The sequence below is a fragment of the Penicillium coprophilum genome (genome assembly GCF_028826855.1).
Source record: "Penicillium coprophilum strain IBT 35676 chromosome Unknown utg000004l_segment0_segment0, whole genome shotgun sequence".
Taxonomy (NCBI): Eukaryota; Fungi; Ascomycota; class Eurotiomycetes; order Eurotiales; family Aspergillaceae; genus Penicillium; species Penicillium coprophilum.
In genome coordinates this window covers 2409356-2426432 of record NW_026622723.1, presented here as the reverse complement: position 1 = coordinate 2426432, position 17077 = coordinate 2409356, and the positions used below count along the sequence as shown (strand labels likewise).

Here is a 17077-nt window from a genome sequence, read left to right as displayed (position 1 = left end):
TTCAGGAGAAATAAAGGAACATATAATGAGAGATATGTGAAGAACATCACATCTTGATGTAGTCGATGTGAGGGGTAAAATGTGGGGGATTTTTCGATCTATATAGGTTTACCGCTTGTTGCCTCTGAAAATGAACAGTCCATCCCATATATTCTATTATTCTAGCAAAGATCATGATATATTAGTTGGGTGATTACTGACATAGGAAAGAGTACACCGTACCAATCTTCATGTCCGGCCGTACGAAATGCCCGGCATGACAGACATGTTTTGATGTGAAGCCCCGACATTTTATTGGATTACTATTGAGTATGTGTAGGATATTAGAAGGAGCTTGCATGATAGCGTTGTTAGATCCCTGGAAACTGGGTCGTTCACTTGAATATTCTTTTCTTTAGGAATGAATCGAGGTATTTTGGCCTAAGTCAAGGCTGTAATAAAGAGCATATAGCCGAAGATTATATGCAGTATTTGCGCTACGATTGGCTTTCTTTTTGAAACTTAGCATAGAAAGCCTGTATACTATACTTATATACCTTGAGAAAGTCTTTTTTGGTTCAGTTGTAATAACAATAGAGGTCGAAGAATCTGAGGAGAACTGACATGAAGGGACTTCGAGATGTCAGAAGCAGTGGGCTCCATGTTTAATGGGACCACTGGGATCATTCATCAAATAGATTAGCCAACGTTCAACACTGCGATTTCGATAAATAATCATCTTGACTTGACAATATCGATAATTTAGTTACACTTGCCCGAGGATGGGAATACGTGACTCAATCAGTAGTTGGAGTTGCTATTTGGCTACACATTTAGGAGATCATGATCAAAGTGAACGCCTGTCATTTGAGCTTGCTCCCTCTTTGTCAAGTCAAGTTTAATATAAAGGCTACTTGCTCACCACAGCCTCTTTAGATTCTGGCAGTGTGCGGGGTTTTGATAGCACAATCCTCCATATCATCTTTTTGCTTCAGATCTCCGTGAGATTCATGTGTATGATAGGCTGCCCACTCTCAATGCCAAGTTAAACCAAGACTTCCCCGGCTTTTCATATCCTCCTCTACTTGGCATCGACCGCAAAGTTGAGGGGTAGTCTTGGTGGTGGCCTAGATTCTCCAATTGCCCATTTTGTTCCGAGGGTATTGTTCTTACTATGTTGGATAATCTCGGCTAGGATTCTTCCTAGGAGCTCTTAAGTACTTTCTCTCTATCATTTCCGGTTCACTACTTCACCTTCTATTTCCTTCTTTTTTCAAATAATTAAGGAACACATCAGTTCGCGACAATGGCATCGATTTTGGCCAGCTCCAAAGACGATGAATCTGTAAAGAAAGAAGACTTGGAGCTTGTCCATCTTGAGGAACAAGAGCTGTCACAGCGCAAGTCCGGCAATGAATCACCTGTGTATGATATTGACGAAGCACATCAGAAAAGGGTCATGTGTGTTCTCTCTACATTCCAACATGGTGAATCCGTCAATTCTAATGTTCAAACTAGTCGACGAGTTGATCTCCGCCTCCTCCCAATTCTTGGAATCATGTATTCCATATCACTTATCGATAGAACGAACCTTGGTCTTGCGTTTGTGGCAGGGATGGAGGAGGATCTTGAACTTGACATCGGCAACAGATATACAATCGTTGTGATGGTTTTTTTCGTGGCATACATGTAAGCTTTCTGATATCATCTAAAAGTCTTTTGGATGCAATGATTTCTGACTTTGTATCCCACTTAGAATATTCGAGATACCTAGTGTATGTCTGCGCTCCAACCAGAGAATTCATTATGGATGAAACTTTTTACTTACCTCGGCAGAATTTCATACTTCCTCGAGCCGGTGCCGCAAACTGGTTAGCTTTTCTTGGATTGAGCTTTGGGGTGATCTTGATCGGCATGGGTTTCACCAAAAGTTGGACTACAATGGTAGCTTGCCGAGTTCTGCTAGGTAAAGCAATAACCTCCTTTTCCATTGTGTATTGCTGAACCGTCATCCTTGTTTAGGTGTAATGGAAGCCGGCTTTCTTCCAGGTATATCAAAATGAACTGTGTCTCCATTTAAACATTACTAACTATATAGGCTGCACCTATCTAATTACATGTTGGTACACACGATTCGAGGTGGGGAAAAGACTAGCCACTTTCTGGCTGGTTTCTGTTGTGCTGAACGCTTTCGCGGCAATTTTTGCCTATGCCTTGACCCTGCTAGACGGAACCTATGGTCTGAATGGATGGCGCTGTATGTTGCTCATCTCCGTACCATAGGACTAGTAACAGCTGACTGTTTTGTCTAGGGATTTTCATCGTCGAAGGTGCTATCACTAGTGGTATCTGTTTGATTGGGTGGTTTATCATCATCGATTTTCCGACCCAAGCAGATACGTTTCTCAAGCCAGAGGAAAAGCAATTCATCATCGCCCGTATCAACAACGACAGCGGAGATGCGGAAGAGGATCCAATTACTATGGAAAGGGTTCTTCATCACCTCAAAGACTGGAAGCTGTATGTCTGGGCATTCAATCTCATGGCCTCCACCCTGCCCGGATATGCGTACAGCTACTTCAAGACAGTCATCCTCATGGGCATGGGCTTTAGTAACACGCAGAGCCAGCTCCTTAGTGCTCCACCTTACATTATTGCTGCATTGTTTACATATTTAGGTGGCTGGTTCACCGATAAATATCAAATCCGCGGGCCGGTGATTGTTATTCATCAACTTCTGACAGCAGTGGGAATGTTGATCACAGCTTATGGGGGGTGCAAGTGGGGCAAGATACTTTGGGATATTCATGGGTGAGCGTTCAGTGTTTTGACGATGAAGCGTAATATACCTAACGTTGTACACCAGGTGTGGGATTCCTACAGTTTTGTATCCCCGGTGTGCTCGCATTTCAAGCAAACAACATTACTTCCCACTCGAAGCGTGGGGTCGCATCAGCAACCTGTCTGATTGGGGGTGGCCTTGGGGGTATTATTGCCAGCGTCGCCTTCAAGTCGGATGAAAGCCCGCATTATACTACGGGCATTTGGGTGACCTTTGGTTTCTCGATGGCTAGCATATTCTTGACGCTAATGATGGACTTTTACTTTTGGAAAACAAACAAAAAGGCCCGAGAGACGAATGGCCAGATTGAAGGCATGACAGGATGGTATTACACTCTTTGAGGATAACATGTTGGAGAAATCATGAATCAATTGGAGCTTTGGTGGTACATAGTTTGTGTTAGACAGTCGAATGACCCACCCAGTGGAGCTTTGAATATATGCGCCAGATTTATATTCCACATCTAAATACCATCTAGTGGTAACACAGGTTCATCTCGTGTCCAGAATACAAAGAGAGCATGGAAAATATTAGTTCTGCGAGGATAAATTTGACCATATGGCTTCCAATGTGCCACAAACTTCACATATATGCATCCTTCCAACTATGCCCAATGAGCTCCCCGACCTCAACTGCAATTGTTCGACCCACACTAAGACTAGCAAAATGCAATGCGGCATCGATGCCATTTATCATAGCACCTGTCGTGATGATTCTGACTCCGAACTGGTTCCGGCCAGCATCCAGATAGGAAACCAGCTCCGAGGGATCTTCAGGAACAACTTGAGCCCCCTTCGCACCGGTAGTACGATTCATATAACGTTGTACTTCGTCTCGTAGACCAGGGATGCCAAGACGGTGTGTGGTCGCAGTGAGGCCATCAAGCACGCCTCCAGAAGCTAAGAAATAGGATCCGATGCAGACTGCTAAGATGGTACGTTGTCGTGCGCCCTCTTCATCCATGTCTGATGCAAAACTGGTGATAAATTCAACAAGCTCCGATGGCTGCCCCGGCTGGGATTCGATATAAGGTAGAATATTGGTTGGTCGTGCGCCAGGGACGATCAATATTTCATAGTCGGTCAGCTGAAGTTTGGCTCCAGCAAGGGATATGTCTCTCTTAACTGTCACGTTCTCTTGAGATGTTGTGAGCTCATCCTCAGCAGCATAGCTCACGGAGAAGCCCGAGTTGAAGAGTACCGAAACCGGACCGCTCACATCGAGGATATTGAATCCGGGAAAGATGACCACGAGCGCTCTTTTCGTCAGGTTTCTCATTGTATATTTTGAAGGCCACAGAGAATAGAAGACTCCGTTCTGCAAGATGTAGTTTCTGTCTGGAAGGTTTCGATGACGTCACCAACACCTTGTGAGGTCTCCGGAATAAGACTGAACCACATCAATACTACATCCCCGAGCAATTCATGATATATACAGATGCTTCTAGTGTCCATAAGGTGGCCAAATACCGCTACTATGATGAGAGATCTTGAATGTTTGGTACTCGAGATTATACAATTGAATATCTAGGTCTCTAATATATATCTGCGAAAGCTCCGCATCTATTGGTCAAGCTGAGAGACCGACCAGGATCACCTCTGCATCGATATGAAGGCGCACGACCAAGACACCCTATCGCCGAAGTAAATTTTTACTAGTCTTATGAGCTTATCCACTCCCCTACTACTTTACAACGTTCAAAAATTCTATTTAATTGCTGGCGGAAACCGCGCTGCTATCATTTTATCTAATACCGTATGGAAAAGGAAGCATAGGTAGGTATGCTGTACTCCATAGGTACGGGCGACTATTGGGACCAGCGATACATAACCCCCTTATTGGTTTATATTTCCTGGCAGAATTGTTGATCCACCCTCACTTTCCAAGTACTATGCTGAAATCATGGTATACAGTCTTTTTGCCTCTACAATTATATCAATTTGCTTAAAGGTGTATACCAACTTATATTCAGAAATATATCATTCATTAATAGATATTTACCCGAATAATTAGGTTAAGTATAGTATGTAAGGCCTTAAAAGATCGGCACTAAACGTGACACTGTTCGTACCTATATAAATCCTCGGCGTTAAAGCCTTCTGACTTCGTAATTATCCTTCTCTCTTCCCCTCTACCACCTCTCCACACATACTCTGGTAGCTACTTAAAGCCTTCCTTAAGGTATTCTTAGAGAATTTAGTGAATTGACTATAGCTAAGCCACTGTGAAGGCTATTGGAAAACTGCTGAAAAGACCACTAAAAAGACCACTAGAAAGCCCTATAAGAAAGATATCACAAGGCCGCAGAAGTGGCCGTCTACGCTTATAAGTGTAAAAAGTAAAAGAGAAGTAGGAATTAGCATACAAATTGAGATCAGGGTATATGCTTCGAAAAACCGGTGATAATAGGCGGTAAGGCAGTATCCAATGAGAGGGTTATGTATCGCTGGTCCCAATAGTCGCCCGTACATAGGTAACTCCTAGCATGAGACTAGTAATTAAAAAGTTCGGATGTATATTATCAACAGATCCTCTCGAGGAGTAGTATATATTCCGGTCGTCATTATACTGCGGGGCCGTGGCCTAAAGATAGACCCATGAAAACGGCCACTAAAACCGTCATAGTTCTCCATGTTTCAGTTTTTATTCCGAACATATACTCTGTAGCGTCGCTCAATTTCAACTGACTTGACCCGTACTATGCTGGACTCGGTATTACTGCCCCGGAGCTATTCCTGAACGACGTACGCTCGGGCATTGAAAAACCGGAAACTAGACCTGCTGTCAAATGCTGATCGACAACGTTTAAATTGCTCAAGTCCCACTCAATGCCCCTGAATAGTTTGGCCGTTAGCGGGTGTGCCGTTAACTTTTCCACTGGCTACTCCGTACAAAAGTTCTGCTTACGCAGGTAGGTAAATGGGCCGATGGAAATCTAATATTAGATGGTCCTTTCTTTCTTATGTATGGGGCGTCTGGCTTTGGCAAATCTAGATCATATTTACATATGATGTACGATGTACATTTGTCCGAGATTATGCTGTAAGATTTTGAGATAAAAGGGATATATCTTGTATACAATATGCGGAGTAATCAAAGGTACTCCGTACTTGGGGTGTCAATTTGATTTACCGAAGTGATAAGACTTACGGAGTATACACAATAGAGTTTTCTGAGGTACGTAGTATGAAGATTTGTCAGAGCTGCATGATACCAGTGGAGCGCCCATTATGCATAAATAGAAAGGATACATATTATATGTAAGAAAATCGATACTTCGGGTAGGCCTTCCGAGCAATGCTAGAGAAGAGATAACTCACACGTGGGTGATTCCTCGGAAGTTGCATGTGGAAGAACCCAATCAACTGAATTTCCAGGGGCTGAGATGACACCTCCCCTTTTTACATCGTACATGGGTAAGCAGTTGGTAAGCGGGAGAAGTCAGATCCCCCGAGTATCCCCTACGTATCACAAGGATAGCCTCGATCGCATCTCTTGGATATCCATGGCGAATCTTATACCATATCGGGCCACGGAGAATTTTCATTCTAAGATCGGTGATAAACTAGGTCTAGGTTGATCCGGCTTAATACCCATGCAAAATACAACGTTGTACGGATTCTACAGTGACTGGACATAAGTTTTTAACACGTCGGGCCCCACACCCCCCCTGATTATATAATATACTGCCGGTCTAAAACCTCCATAAATTCATACTATAAAATCTAGTATGGTGTATACCACCCCTGGCTCTCAATGATAGCCTCCACCCGGTGCGGCATTGTCTCAGAGAGATGCTCCAGGTGCCTCAGCTCTAATTCATCCTATGCCTGCTGCGCTGTTGCCACTAGTATCTCCTTTGTTGTGTCATTGTTCTGCATATGTAGGAGATCAGGCCGAAGCTCGTATGTCTTAGCTTTCAACAACGCCCAGAGGTTTTCAATTGGATTCAAATCAGGCGAGTGAGGAGGCTATTCCATAACTTCAATCTCCATCTCAGCTAATACATCCCGTACAACATACGCAGTATATGTCGGAGCATTATTATACTGAAAAATACTATCTAGATTTGTAAGCAAGATAGGTAGAACCCGGCGGTATAACTCCTCAATCACTAGGCCAGTGATACCAGTACGCTCAGCCTCAGGATTCCCAAAGAGTGGTATAAGCCCTATACGCTGTGTAGCGCTAGAAAATGCAGCCCAAAATATCTACTTTACTTACTTTCCTCGGTGTGGTAATCCTTGATATTGTCCCTCCTTCGGTTGGTCTTTTGGACAGATAAAGGTCCACTCTCGATATACACCAATCCCACGCTCAATAGTACACTCATCAGACCAAAAAACATAGGCCTAATCTTTAGGTGTAAAGTGCCGATAGCGTAGGGCCCAGCGAAGGCGTTTAACCGCGTATTCTTCCTTTAAAAAGGGCCGCCAGCTACATCGCTATTTACGGAGGTTCTCCGCATTTAAAAGACGTTGTATAGAGCGGTATTTGACCTTATAATCAACCTCAGCAAGGAGGTCTTCGGCTATAATCTTTGGGTTTCTGTGGATAGCGTTCAAGATCTGGTCTTTATCAGCTTTAGTAAGCTTTTTTGGCCTTCCAGATCGCGGTTTTGATACGCCTGCTCGGCGCTCGCTCTCCTTTTTCATAGTGTACCGGATTGTAGAGATTGGAATATAAGGATCGCGGTTATGAATACGTCTATACCCCCATCCTATAGCATGTAGCTCATATATACGCTCACGTATAGTAGGCGTAAGCTCTTTTGAACGCGCCATAGGTGGAATGGTATAGAGGGTAGAGAGGAGAGATACTAAAGAGAGAGATAAATATAGGTAATTGGATCTCCTTTTTGAAAAGCAGCTTCACGTACTATTTTAGCGTGGTTTTCATATACGCGTTTTAGGTAGGCGGTATATCCCTACACTAGCGGTGAGCTATGTGGGGCTATGGGTGTGTTAAAAACATATGTCCACTGACTGTATTCTCATATTTCCGGTCTGTGACTTGACTTTGCCTAGGTCAATCCCTACAGGTGCATTTAACTAGTCCCAAGAGGATCACCCCCTGCCTTAGTAGCACGGTGTGACGAGATTGCCCGCATTTAATGAAAATCATATCTTGAAACTGGGGACTGCGAACCGATAGAATGGGGCAATTGGTCTTTGTTTCAGACCCTTTGGGCCTGAAGTGTTGTGGGGGTTGTATACTATGTTGCAGACCTGAAGTTGAGCACAATCTGTCACCTCGCGATCTTCATAAGATCCAAATTCATACTCACTTACGGAGTACTCGGTACAAAAAGGACTGGCTACCCGTTCACCTGCGGCTCAAACACGGCAGAAATTGTGTGCTGTGGGGGCGAAGGGAAATGACAACGGTCCACCGAACATCTGTTTCTCTTGGGAGTCCCTCGAAATCACCCCCCGAAAGCGTGAAAGTAAGCCAATCTTGGATTCGAGCTCTCTGATTGGTTTGTGCGAATCCCCTAAGCGCTGTGATCCGGTGTTAGTCTTGGATTCGTCTAAACCTCGGCAGAAGTGTGTGGCTGTCGATGTACTCTGAATGGTTCTCATGAGAAATGAGAAAACAGAATCTCACGGGGGGCTCCAGTGAACGGAGCCAACACCTCGAAGTGGTAGAGAGGAAGAGCAAGATGCCCATGGTGATCCAAGCAGACCCTTAGTGTTCGACCGGGACAGAAATCCGCCAACGTTTCAGAGTGGCCCTTGCATTGGCCACTGGCACGCCCATGCAGGTTTCAGCACCTTCGTGTCGATCGCTGGAGCTTTGCATTCCGCATTGGCTTGGCAAATGCACCGTTTTGTACGGAGTACGGAGTATATTACATACGGTGTCCTTTTCGTATTGCGTATATCGGATATTATAGATATATCTCCATGCCATTTTCTTTTTTCGAAATAAATGAAATAAAATGAAATAATGAAAAAACAATTCGATTGTTCCTGAAGTTCTGATTGGATCAATGCGTGGGTGTACCCGAAGTACTTTCAATAGTGCCGTTCGATAGACTTGTAGATTTTTTCCCTCTCTTTCTCTCCTGCGAGACTGGCAAAGATATGATATCAAAAGAGCAACAGGTCAATAGGAGAATAGGCGAACAACTGAGCTACAGTATCATTTTGCAGTGTCATAAGTTCCAATTTGTACAAAGTGCAGACAGGGGTCAAGCGCCCCCAATGGTGGATCGGCCTAGTGGCCCCCTAGGAACTAAGTAAAGCCTTTGTATTTCAATACCAAGAGAAGATCCTCAAGAAAAAAAAAATTATTTCAAATAAGATAAAAAGAAGGAGTAGTTCGTACGCAGGGAAAGAATAAAAGAGACGAGATATTCCATTTCAAAGAATACCTGAAGATACTGAAGATACCGAATGTTAATAGACACGGAAGTCAAAGATACCGAAATAGGTATACAGAATACCAGAAAATCAGTGATCACCGGCTTTCTACCATTCTCCATTCTCCATTCTCTCCCCGCTTGTGGACTCGCTCGTGGGACGGGAGATATGTACGACCGGACTTGAATGCGCCATTCCATTTCTTCCATTTCTCACCCCCTCCGGAGAACTCGGCTCCCAACTTCCGAGACGTCCTTTTGTCCTCACTCGGGAAAAGCCCATATTTTGAACTTTGGAACGCGATCTCGGCTTCCCCTGTCACCGCCAACGTCTTTTCCCCCTCAAGCTTCCTATTTGGCCTTCGGCAGGCTGACGCTGTGTCGCTCACACAGATTCGGCGCCTGTCTCGGAGGATAACCTGGTCCAATTGGAAATACAACCGCTCGATTCGCAACGGAACGTGGTCGATAGGTGTGGGGAACAACGGAAGCGATCGAACCTTTCAAGCTTCTGCCTATCACGTCGCACACCAGTCATTCGACATTAGTTTGCACTTTGGCATAATATAGGGAAGGATTTTGGTTCTTTTGGAAGGTAGGCATATCTACCACATTGCGCGCAGAGTTTAGTTACCCGTTGAGCCTGGTGGAGTCTAGTCGAGTCTTTTGTCTCTGAGCTTCGACTGGACTCCCGTATGGCGCAATTAAATCGCATCCCTGACTCAGATCGAACCCACGTCGATGCGTCGAGTCTCTTGTTGCACTAGTTCAACTTCCAATTCACCGCTGCTAATCACTATCACGCTAGGTATTTTGTCGTTACCGGACGTAAACCATGGGTTGCTTAGTTTCGAAGCCCGAGGAGGCCGATAAAGAGGCTTTCCAGCGCAATGCGCGCATTGACAGGAGTATCAAGAATGATAAGAAGACGCTGGACCGGACCATCAAGATTCTGCTATTAGGTGGGTGATTATCGGTCGCTGGTTGTCAGCTTGCTTCAGTGTCGCATTGCTAACAGCATGCTCAGGAGCGGGAGAGTCCGGCAAGTCCACTATTATCAAGCAGATGCGAATCATTCACAGCCGAGGATTTCCTGAGGAAGAGCGTCACCAAACCCGCGCCATAATTTACTCGAATATCGTCATTGCATTTAAGGTCTTGTTGGATATCATGAATGCCGAGGAGATCGATTTCGAGAACGAGGAAAAGACCAAGGTACTGCTTACACTTCTTCTCAAGAAACCAGCATCAGCTAACGAGGACTGAAAGCCATTTGCGGATCTATTAGACAATACGGACCCAGATGTAGGGTCCGATGAAGCCTTCTCCGATCTCGAGGTGCGGGATGCCATGAGGGCCATGTGGAAGGATCAAGGTGTGCAGAAGGCCGTTGCACGGGGTCATGAATTTGCTCTCCATGACAACTTGCACTAGTAAGTGGAAATGGCGCTGCGGCAACTGAGCCTAGGCTAACGAAACCCAGTTTCTATGAATCTCTCGATCGCATCTTCGCCCAGGGCTGGCTTCCTGATAACCAGGACATGTTGCAGGCTCGACTTCGCACAACGGGTATCACGGAAACTCTGTTTGAGCTCGGACAGATGAACTTCCGCATGATGGACGTTGGAGGACAGCGGTCAGAACGGAAGAAATGGATCCATTGCTTTGAGGGTGTCCAATGTCTGTTGTTCATGGTGGCCTTATCTGGATACGACCAATGTCTAGTCGAAGATCAGAATGCTGTAAGCACGATTCTCCCAATGTGCTCGCTCGCACCACTAATCATATTCTACAGAATCAAATGCACGAGGCCATGATGTTATTCGAATCACTAGTCAACGGCGAGTGGTTCAAGCGCAAACCAATCATTCTTTTCCTCAACAAGATTGATCTGTTCAAAGGGAAACTCGCCATCTCCTCTATCTCGAAACACTTCCCAGATTATGCCGGCTCTGATACCGACTATGATTCCTCGGCACAGTATTTTGCAGACCGATTCCGTGGCATCAACCGCATTCCAGACCGCGAAATCTACATCCATTACACTAACGCAACCGATACAACTCTACTCAAAGCGACTATGGATTCAGTACAGGACATGATTATCCAGAAGAATCTGCATACCTTAATACTATAAGGTAGAGGCCCTCAAATTCCCGAGGCATTTCCTATGACCGTCTGTCTACGACGATGATTTTCATTTCTTTCTTCATTTTCTATTTCTCAAGCTCTTCAGCCTACCAGTTATTTTCCGGTTGCATTCCAGGGCGGCTACTACTCGTTCACTCCTTCGTGTTCATTGCCATATCTCATTTTCTTCTCTTTTCTTTCTTTTTTTTTAACGAGGCGTCTTGATTGAGAGGTTATCTGCTCTCTGCTCACGTCATTGGGTCTATCACGTTGCATCCAAAAGCCTATCCAATTTCGCCAACTAATGCCCATGCTTCGGTTTAGCGACTGTGTCGTTGCCACTCCCCTTTTCTTCTTTTTTTTTTGGTTTTATGCAGAGTGATACCATTTGTTTGTCTTTGCAGCTGTGTTTACTAACGACTGCTCTGTATTATCACAATCATTCTGTGTCTTTATTTACTATATCTCATTTCTGAATGAACTCGATATCCTGCTCTTCTATGAGCACTTTTTTCCACTCTTCAGACTCCAGTCCCAATATATATATATTTTTTTTTTCAAAAAATAGGTAAAGGTATCTGGTTATCATGTCGTCAGGTCGCTTACCGGCGAATGCCTTGCCGAAGATCCCTCAGGCGAGATGAACCGTCTCTCCACCTGCGGATGGCTGCACTGCATAGACCTCTAGAACCCTCGACAGCCGGATGACTCGACGAAATAGCGTGGCTAATATATAGAGAAGACAAGGTACTCCTCAAGTTGAATCACGCGAGTCCAATCTGATTACTTAAGGTGGTAAGGTGATCCTCTAGTTACACCTCAGGCACCAATATTACATAACATCCGCATGATCAGTGACCCCGAGTTCCGGGCCGACTGATTTCGCCTCCAATTCAGACTCATTCACCTTCCCAGTGACTGGGTTATCTACCAACCATGTTGTCAACATCCTTACGCCGGGCGGCATGGACCCCCATGTCGCTTCCCGGGATAACTCGCTCGAGTCAAAATCTCACCAGCAGCTTGCTCGGCGCAACCCGACCTCTGCACCAATGCCGGTATTCCTCATCCTCCAAACCGCCCGTCCCGCCCAGCGATGGCTCCCGACGAATGGACACCTCTGCCCCGGCAAAGGGGGTCAACTCGTCTAACGAAAAGAGTAAGGCTAACCGCCGTCGGGGGAAGGACAGCTCTGCCCGAAACGGATCTTCAAAGTCTAGCCAGCATGCCGCATTTTCCAACCTCCCAAGTGTTCCATCGACACAGCACCGACAGCCACATGGTTAGTGTTCAGACCCCAGCCAGTGTCATATATTATTTCCCTCAAAGAAATGACCTAAAGCTAACTTTTTCTTTTCTTTGCTTGCTGCAAGATGTCCATGTAGCATCGTTCTTCTCCATCCACCGGCCAATCTCAGTGACGACCACTGTCCCCCCAACCTCGACTACCGATGCCTTCGAAGCGATATTCTCGTCAAAGCGGCCGCTGAAGAACGAACCACAGGACGTCATCTTTACTCTTTCCTCGGCCGTGCAGTCGATGGAAACTGGCCCTCAGGGTATGTCAGAATCCGAAGACCAGTTCCGAAGCTTCAGCGAACAGGACGGTGAACTACGTATGCTGGATGGTCCCGACGCCAAGATGTCCGTGGAGGAATTCACCCGTCGTCTTCGCCCATTCCAGCCTCCTCCCCCGCCCGTCCCCATGGACATGTCCACTGCCGAGTCCACCGATGCTCAGATCAACAACGAGTACCAGACATACTCGACCGTACTGACTATCCGCGAGGCTCGCCACGCGGATGGCCGCAAGACCTACGAGGCGCACACTGGACCTTTCGTTCGCAGTGGAGAGATGGAGGACCCATCTGATATGCGCGACGAGATCTCCATCGAGGCGCCCTCTGATTCTGCCCCAGGCATGACATACATGGAGCGTCTGCGCAACAACCACACCATGCATGCCATCAGTACCATGAGACGGCGCAAGGCTAAGATGAAGAAGCACAAGTTCAAGAAGCTGATGAAGAGAACGCGTACCCTGAGACGGAAACTCGACAAGTAGACTCGTGTTTGGAGTTTCTTTATTCACTTTTGTTCTTGCTTTTTCAGTTGCATCTTGCCTGCGCCTGTGCATTTTGGGTCGAGTCTAGTCTTGTGAGAGTTCAGGGCATATATCCTTGTTTTCATACATTTTTTTTATTACTCCCTCGTTCTTCCCTACCTATTCTCTTTCACCTATACTCGGCCAAATATCCACATATACCTCTTCTCCCTTGATATTTTTGCTTCAAACAGCTATACTTGCGCAGAAGTAAATGCAGTCTTAGGCTTCTGTGTTATGTGGGCACTAGCTCCCCAATGCATTGCGAATAATTGCGGATAACCCAATAGATCTTGATTACTCGATTCCCGTCATGGCGCTGTCCAGGTGCTGCTTTCGCCGACCTGAGTCTGTCTTATCCCAGTAAATAATACTACGCAGGTAGCAATAGAGCAGGGGACATCTCGATTTGAGATGAGCTCTTGTAAGCTTGCCCACAATATTACAGTTGCTGGGAATATCTTTACCCCTAGAAGTAGTCAGTGAGTAACATTACCGCGAGGCTGAATGCACAAATCAGGATTTACTGTTCTACGGAACCGAGTCCAAGGTGACGAAAGCCACTTGATCATACAGTTCAACACTGTCGAGATGGAAAAGCTGATGTCCACAAGACAAAGAAGAAGTCAAGAAACAAAAAAAAATCCTTACAAAAGATCCTGCCTAACCACCATAATGGGAGAGAGGACGGAGACTCAAGCCCCGAATCAGGGAATTTCATATAAAGTACAGAGTCCAGCGCGGTTTCATGCAATGTAAAGCCAAAAAGATCCAATATCTACCTACCCGCACCTGTCCACTGAGTCAAGACGAATGCTTGAACAGTCCGATTCTACATTCACTCAGTCATCGAATCTTCACTCAAATAGGCTGAAATCGATTTATCATTTCCGATATCATCCAATTCTGCATCCGCACCAGCTTGTTCATGTCAGACTCCCCGGCCGAAGAGACATATTGGCTTGCGTCGGGGAAATGTTGAGAATGCATATCTAGGAATAAACCAAGAATCGCGTAATTGCGGTTCATGGGGCGATTCGAGGTTCGATTCCCTCAATGCGGCGGAAGCGCTCACGTTTAGCAGCCTCCTTTCGAGCGGGAGTTCATGAGAAGAGCAACAATCAGCCCGTACAGACCTGCGAGGTGAGGAGGGTGGTTAGATGCGATTATATAGAATGGAGAAGAGTCACGACTTACCCAAGACTTCGGCGAAAATGAGAATCAGAATCATTCCAACATACAGTCTAGGCTGTTGAGCCGTTCCCCGAACACCCGCGTCACCAACAATACCAATAGCGAAACTGCAATCTGAGTCAGGAACAAGGCTCTAAGTCAATGGGAGACATCCCGGGATCGCAAACTTACCCCGCAGCCAGACCGGCCAGACCGACAGACAGACCGGCACCGAGCTGGATGAAACCAGTATAGAGAGGAAGCTTCTGTGTTAGGTCGTTGGCGACCAGGACCGACACGACAAGACCGTAGATACCAATGATACCCGCCATGACAATGGGGACAATGTCTGAAAACCAGGTCAGCAAATTGTTGTTATATGTCTCTGCACGAGAGTAGGAATATCTCCTTGGCAGATTGGCAGAGCCCTTGTTGGGATCGACGTACTCTTGACGATCAGGTCGGGGCGGAGGACAGCCATGGAGCAAACTCCGACACCGGCCTTAGCAGTTCCATATGCGGCACCGAAGCAGGTGAAAACGATAGCGGATGTGCAGCCTAGCGCACCGAAGAAGGGCTGGAAGGAGGAAAATTAGTTGTTGTTTCGATGGATTGTGAGCAGGTGGATGACGCAGAGGGGCCGAGACACGGACGATTGGCTAGTCGTGCTCGTTTGTTGGAATATAGCATATAGTAAGACTCACCGCATAGACGGGGCTGTCAGAATTCAAATGTTAGCAAGGCTGATCCATGATCCTGAAGAATTGCGAGCTCGATAGCAAGGTGGAGTGTCGATCGGAAGCTGTCAAGCACCCAGGGGTTGGAAGTCAGGTTGATCACTTACCAAAGTTCGGTGGCCATTTTGATGAAAGACGACCCAACAAGGTTCTCGTAAAGTAGTTTGAGCTTTGAGAATGAATAAAAACACCCGAGGTCGGCAAGCTCAGTTGGATGCGGTTGGGAGGATGGAGAGTCCAGAGGCTTGGAGGTCGACGGCAAACATGCTGGCCTCTCCAAGTCACGTGTAATATCTTGGCATATCCACCGGATAGGCAATGACCACAGTGTATGTGATATGTAGAGAGAGATTCAGCTATGATGGTTTTATTTACTCCGTAGTTGTTTATGTATTGCGTTATTGTATGTATCATTTTGTTTATACAGTTTCTAGAATAACTCGAGATCCTGGAATGTTCAGCTTTGTGCACGACTCTGATGCGGTTTCTCCTTTGATGGGCTGTGAGTAGGCAATCGCCTTCTCGGACAATGCACCAAAGGTACGAGGCAAGGAAATGATCCCATTACTGTCCTCTTCCGTTTCATGTGTCTCAAGTTCTATGGAGTCAGCTACCATTCCAAATTGATAGCTGATAGGCTCTTCCTGCGAGTCATGATTGCCTGAAATTTTGCCCTGTGGCCCAGTTGGTTGTATCGACACAAAGAACTGAATATAATCACCTGCAGTAGCCACCTGTGAGAGGAGAGATAAATCATCTACAGCGATTCCCTTGTCAATAGAAGGGAGTGTGTCCAACTGTGCGGTGGTATCACGATCGAAGACCTGACTCAGTGCGACAAGTTCGTCTTGTTTGGCAGTCCCCGAGAAGGTGACCTCGGGATCCAGTGAAAGAAGGCCTTGCTTCTTTCCCCATCCACCCCCACCACTCATGACATGGTGCAGTTTCCCGCCTTGTCGCAGAGATTGGGTCAAGCGATCCTGGGTAGACGAACCTGGATCGGTCACCTCCAAGTCAGGTTTCTCAACAAGCGCCCATACGGATACACGCTGGTCAACGATATTATGTTCTGCGATATAGCGGGGAAGTTCCTTCTCGAGTTCGGACGAAGCAGGTATTGTGTCTGTCGATGTCGCATCCGTTGATTTTGCTAGTTGCCGTAAAATGTTTCCCATGCTAGTCATGACTCTTCGTCGTTCAGTAACTGGATGCAATGGCAATTCCAATGCGGTATCGATGGCCTGGGAAGTTGCCGTAACCATGCAGCTTGTGAGATCGATCGAACTGTCCAGAGCATATCCGTTTGAGTCTTTATCCCAAAGCCAGCGCATACCAAAGATTGTTGTTTCCCTCCCATTGACAAATATAGTGTTCGCTAGGCGCAGTCCAATTTCGTGCGCGGGTCCTTTGCTGGTTTGACCAATCACGTCGGTTTGGAATGAAAACAAGAGATTGGTCTCTTCGCTAGCGGAGCTTCGAATGAGACGGGGTGGTGCAGCCTTTGCCTGTACACCTGACTGCCGTACTGCCAGAAGCGACATCCCTTCAGACTCACTTGAATTTGGGCTTTCGGACGTGGTGTTTGGGAGTGTGTCAACGACGGCTGCAACTGCATAGAGAGTATCGCACCCCGGGGAGTTTCCGTACAAGCGACTAAGGAATTGCGATAAGAAGGGGCTAGAAGAATCAAGCCAGTGGGCAAAGCTTGGGGTAACGAGAAGAAGAGGGATAGAAGCGGCCGCAGCTGA

General features: G+C 46.2%; 6 protein-coding genes across 6 annotated transcripts; 3 read left to right on the top strand and 3 right to left on the bottom strand.

The window, feature by feature from the left end:
- Window positions 1–1285: 1285 nt before the first annotated feature.
- Window positions 1286–3162, top strand: N7500_005343 (Major facilitator superfamily domain general substrate transporter; the record flags this gene model as incomplete). The annotated part of the gene is given in 8 exon segments (XM_056676488.1): window positions 1286–1440; window positions 1498–1668; window positions 1736–1754; window positions 1816–1945; window positions 2078–2236; window positions 2292–2725; window positions 2745–2790; window positions 2846–3162. The coding sequence occupies 8 exon segments, from the start codon at window positions 1286–1288 to the stop codon at window positions 3160–3162; spliced, it is 1431 nt and encodes a 476-aa protein (XP_056531488.1).
- Window positions 3163–3403: 241 nt separating this feature from the next.
- On the bottom strand, window positions 3404–4099 carry N7500_005342 (DJ-1 domain InhA-type; the record flags this gene model as incomplete). Its single annotated transcript, XM_056676487.1, has 1 exon — window positions 3404–4099. One exon carries the CDS (start codon window positions 4097–4099, stop codon window positions 3404–3406), a length of 696 nt encoding a protein of 231 aa, XP_056531487.1.
- Window positions 4100–10020: 5921 nt separating this feature from the next.
- N7500_005341 (guanine nucleotide-binding protein subunit alpha) lies at window positions 10021–11322 on the top strand (the record flags this gene model as incomplete). Its single annotated transcript, XM_056676486.1, has 5 exons — window positions 10021–10147; window positions 10213–10400; window positions 10455–10618; window positions 10669–10927; window positions 10981–11322. The coding sequence occupies 5 exons, from the start codon at window positions 10021–10023 to the stop codon at window positions 11320–11322; spliced, it is 1080 nt and encodes a 359-aa protein (XP_056531486.1).
- A 929-nt stretch (window positions 11323–12251) lies between these two features.
- Window positions 12252–13380, top strand: N7500_005340 (mitochondrial 37S ribosomal protein mS38; the record flags this gene model as incomplete). Its single annotated transcript, XM_056676485.1, has 2 exons — window positions 12252–12597; window positions 12689–13380. The coding sequence occupies 2 exons, from the start codon at window positions 12252–12254 to the stop codon at window positions 13378–13380; spliced, it is 1038 nt and encodes a 345-aa protein (XP_056531485.1).
- A 1116-nt stretch (window positions 13381–14496) lies between these two features.
- Window positions 14497–15453, bottom strand: N7500_005339 (H(+)-transporting V0 sector ATPase subunit c; the record flags this gene model as incomplete). Its single annotated transcript, XM_056676484.1, has 6 exons — window positions 14497–14555; window positions 14617–14720; window positions 14785–14941; window positions 15040–15169; window positions 15297–15309; window positions 15437–15453. The coding sequence occupies 6 exons, from the start codon at window positions 15451–15453 to the stop codon at window positions 14497–14499; spliced, it is 480 nt and encodes a 159-aa protein (XP_056531484.1).
- Window positions 15454–15748: 295 nt separating this feature from the next.
- N7500_005338 (uncharacterized protein) lies at window positions 15749–16870 on the bottom strand (the record flags this gene model as incomplete). Its single annotated transcript, XM_056676483.1, has 1 exon — window positions 15749–16870. The coding sequence occupies one exon, from the start codon at window positions 16868–16870 to the stop codon at window positions 15749–15751; it is 1122 nt and encodes a 373-aa protein (XP_056531483.1).
- Window positions 16871–17077: the final 207 nt, after the last annotated feature.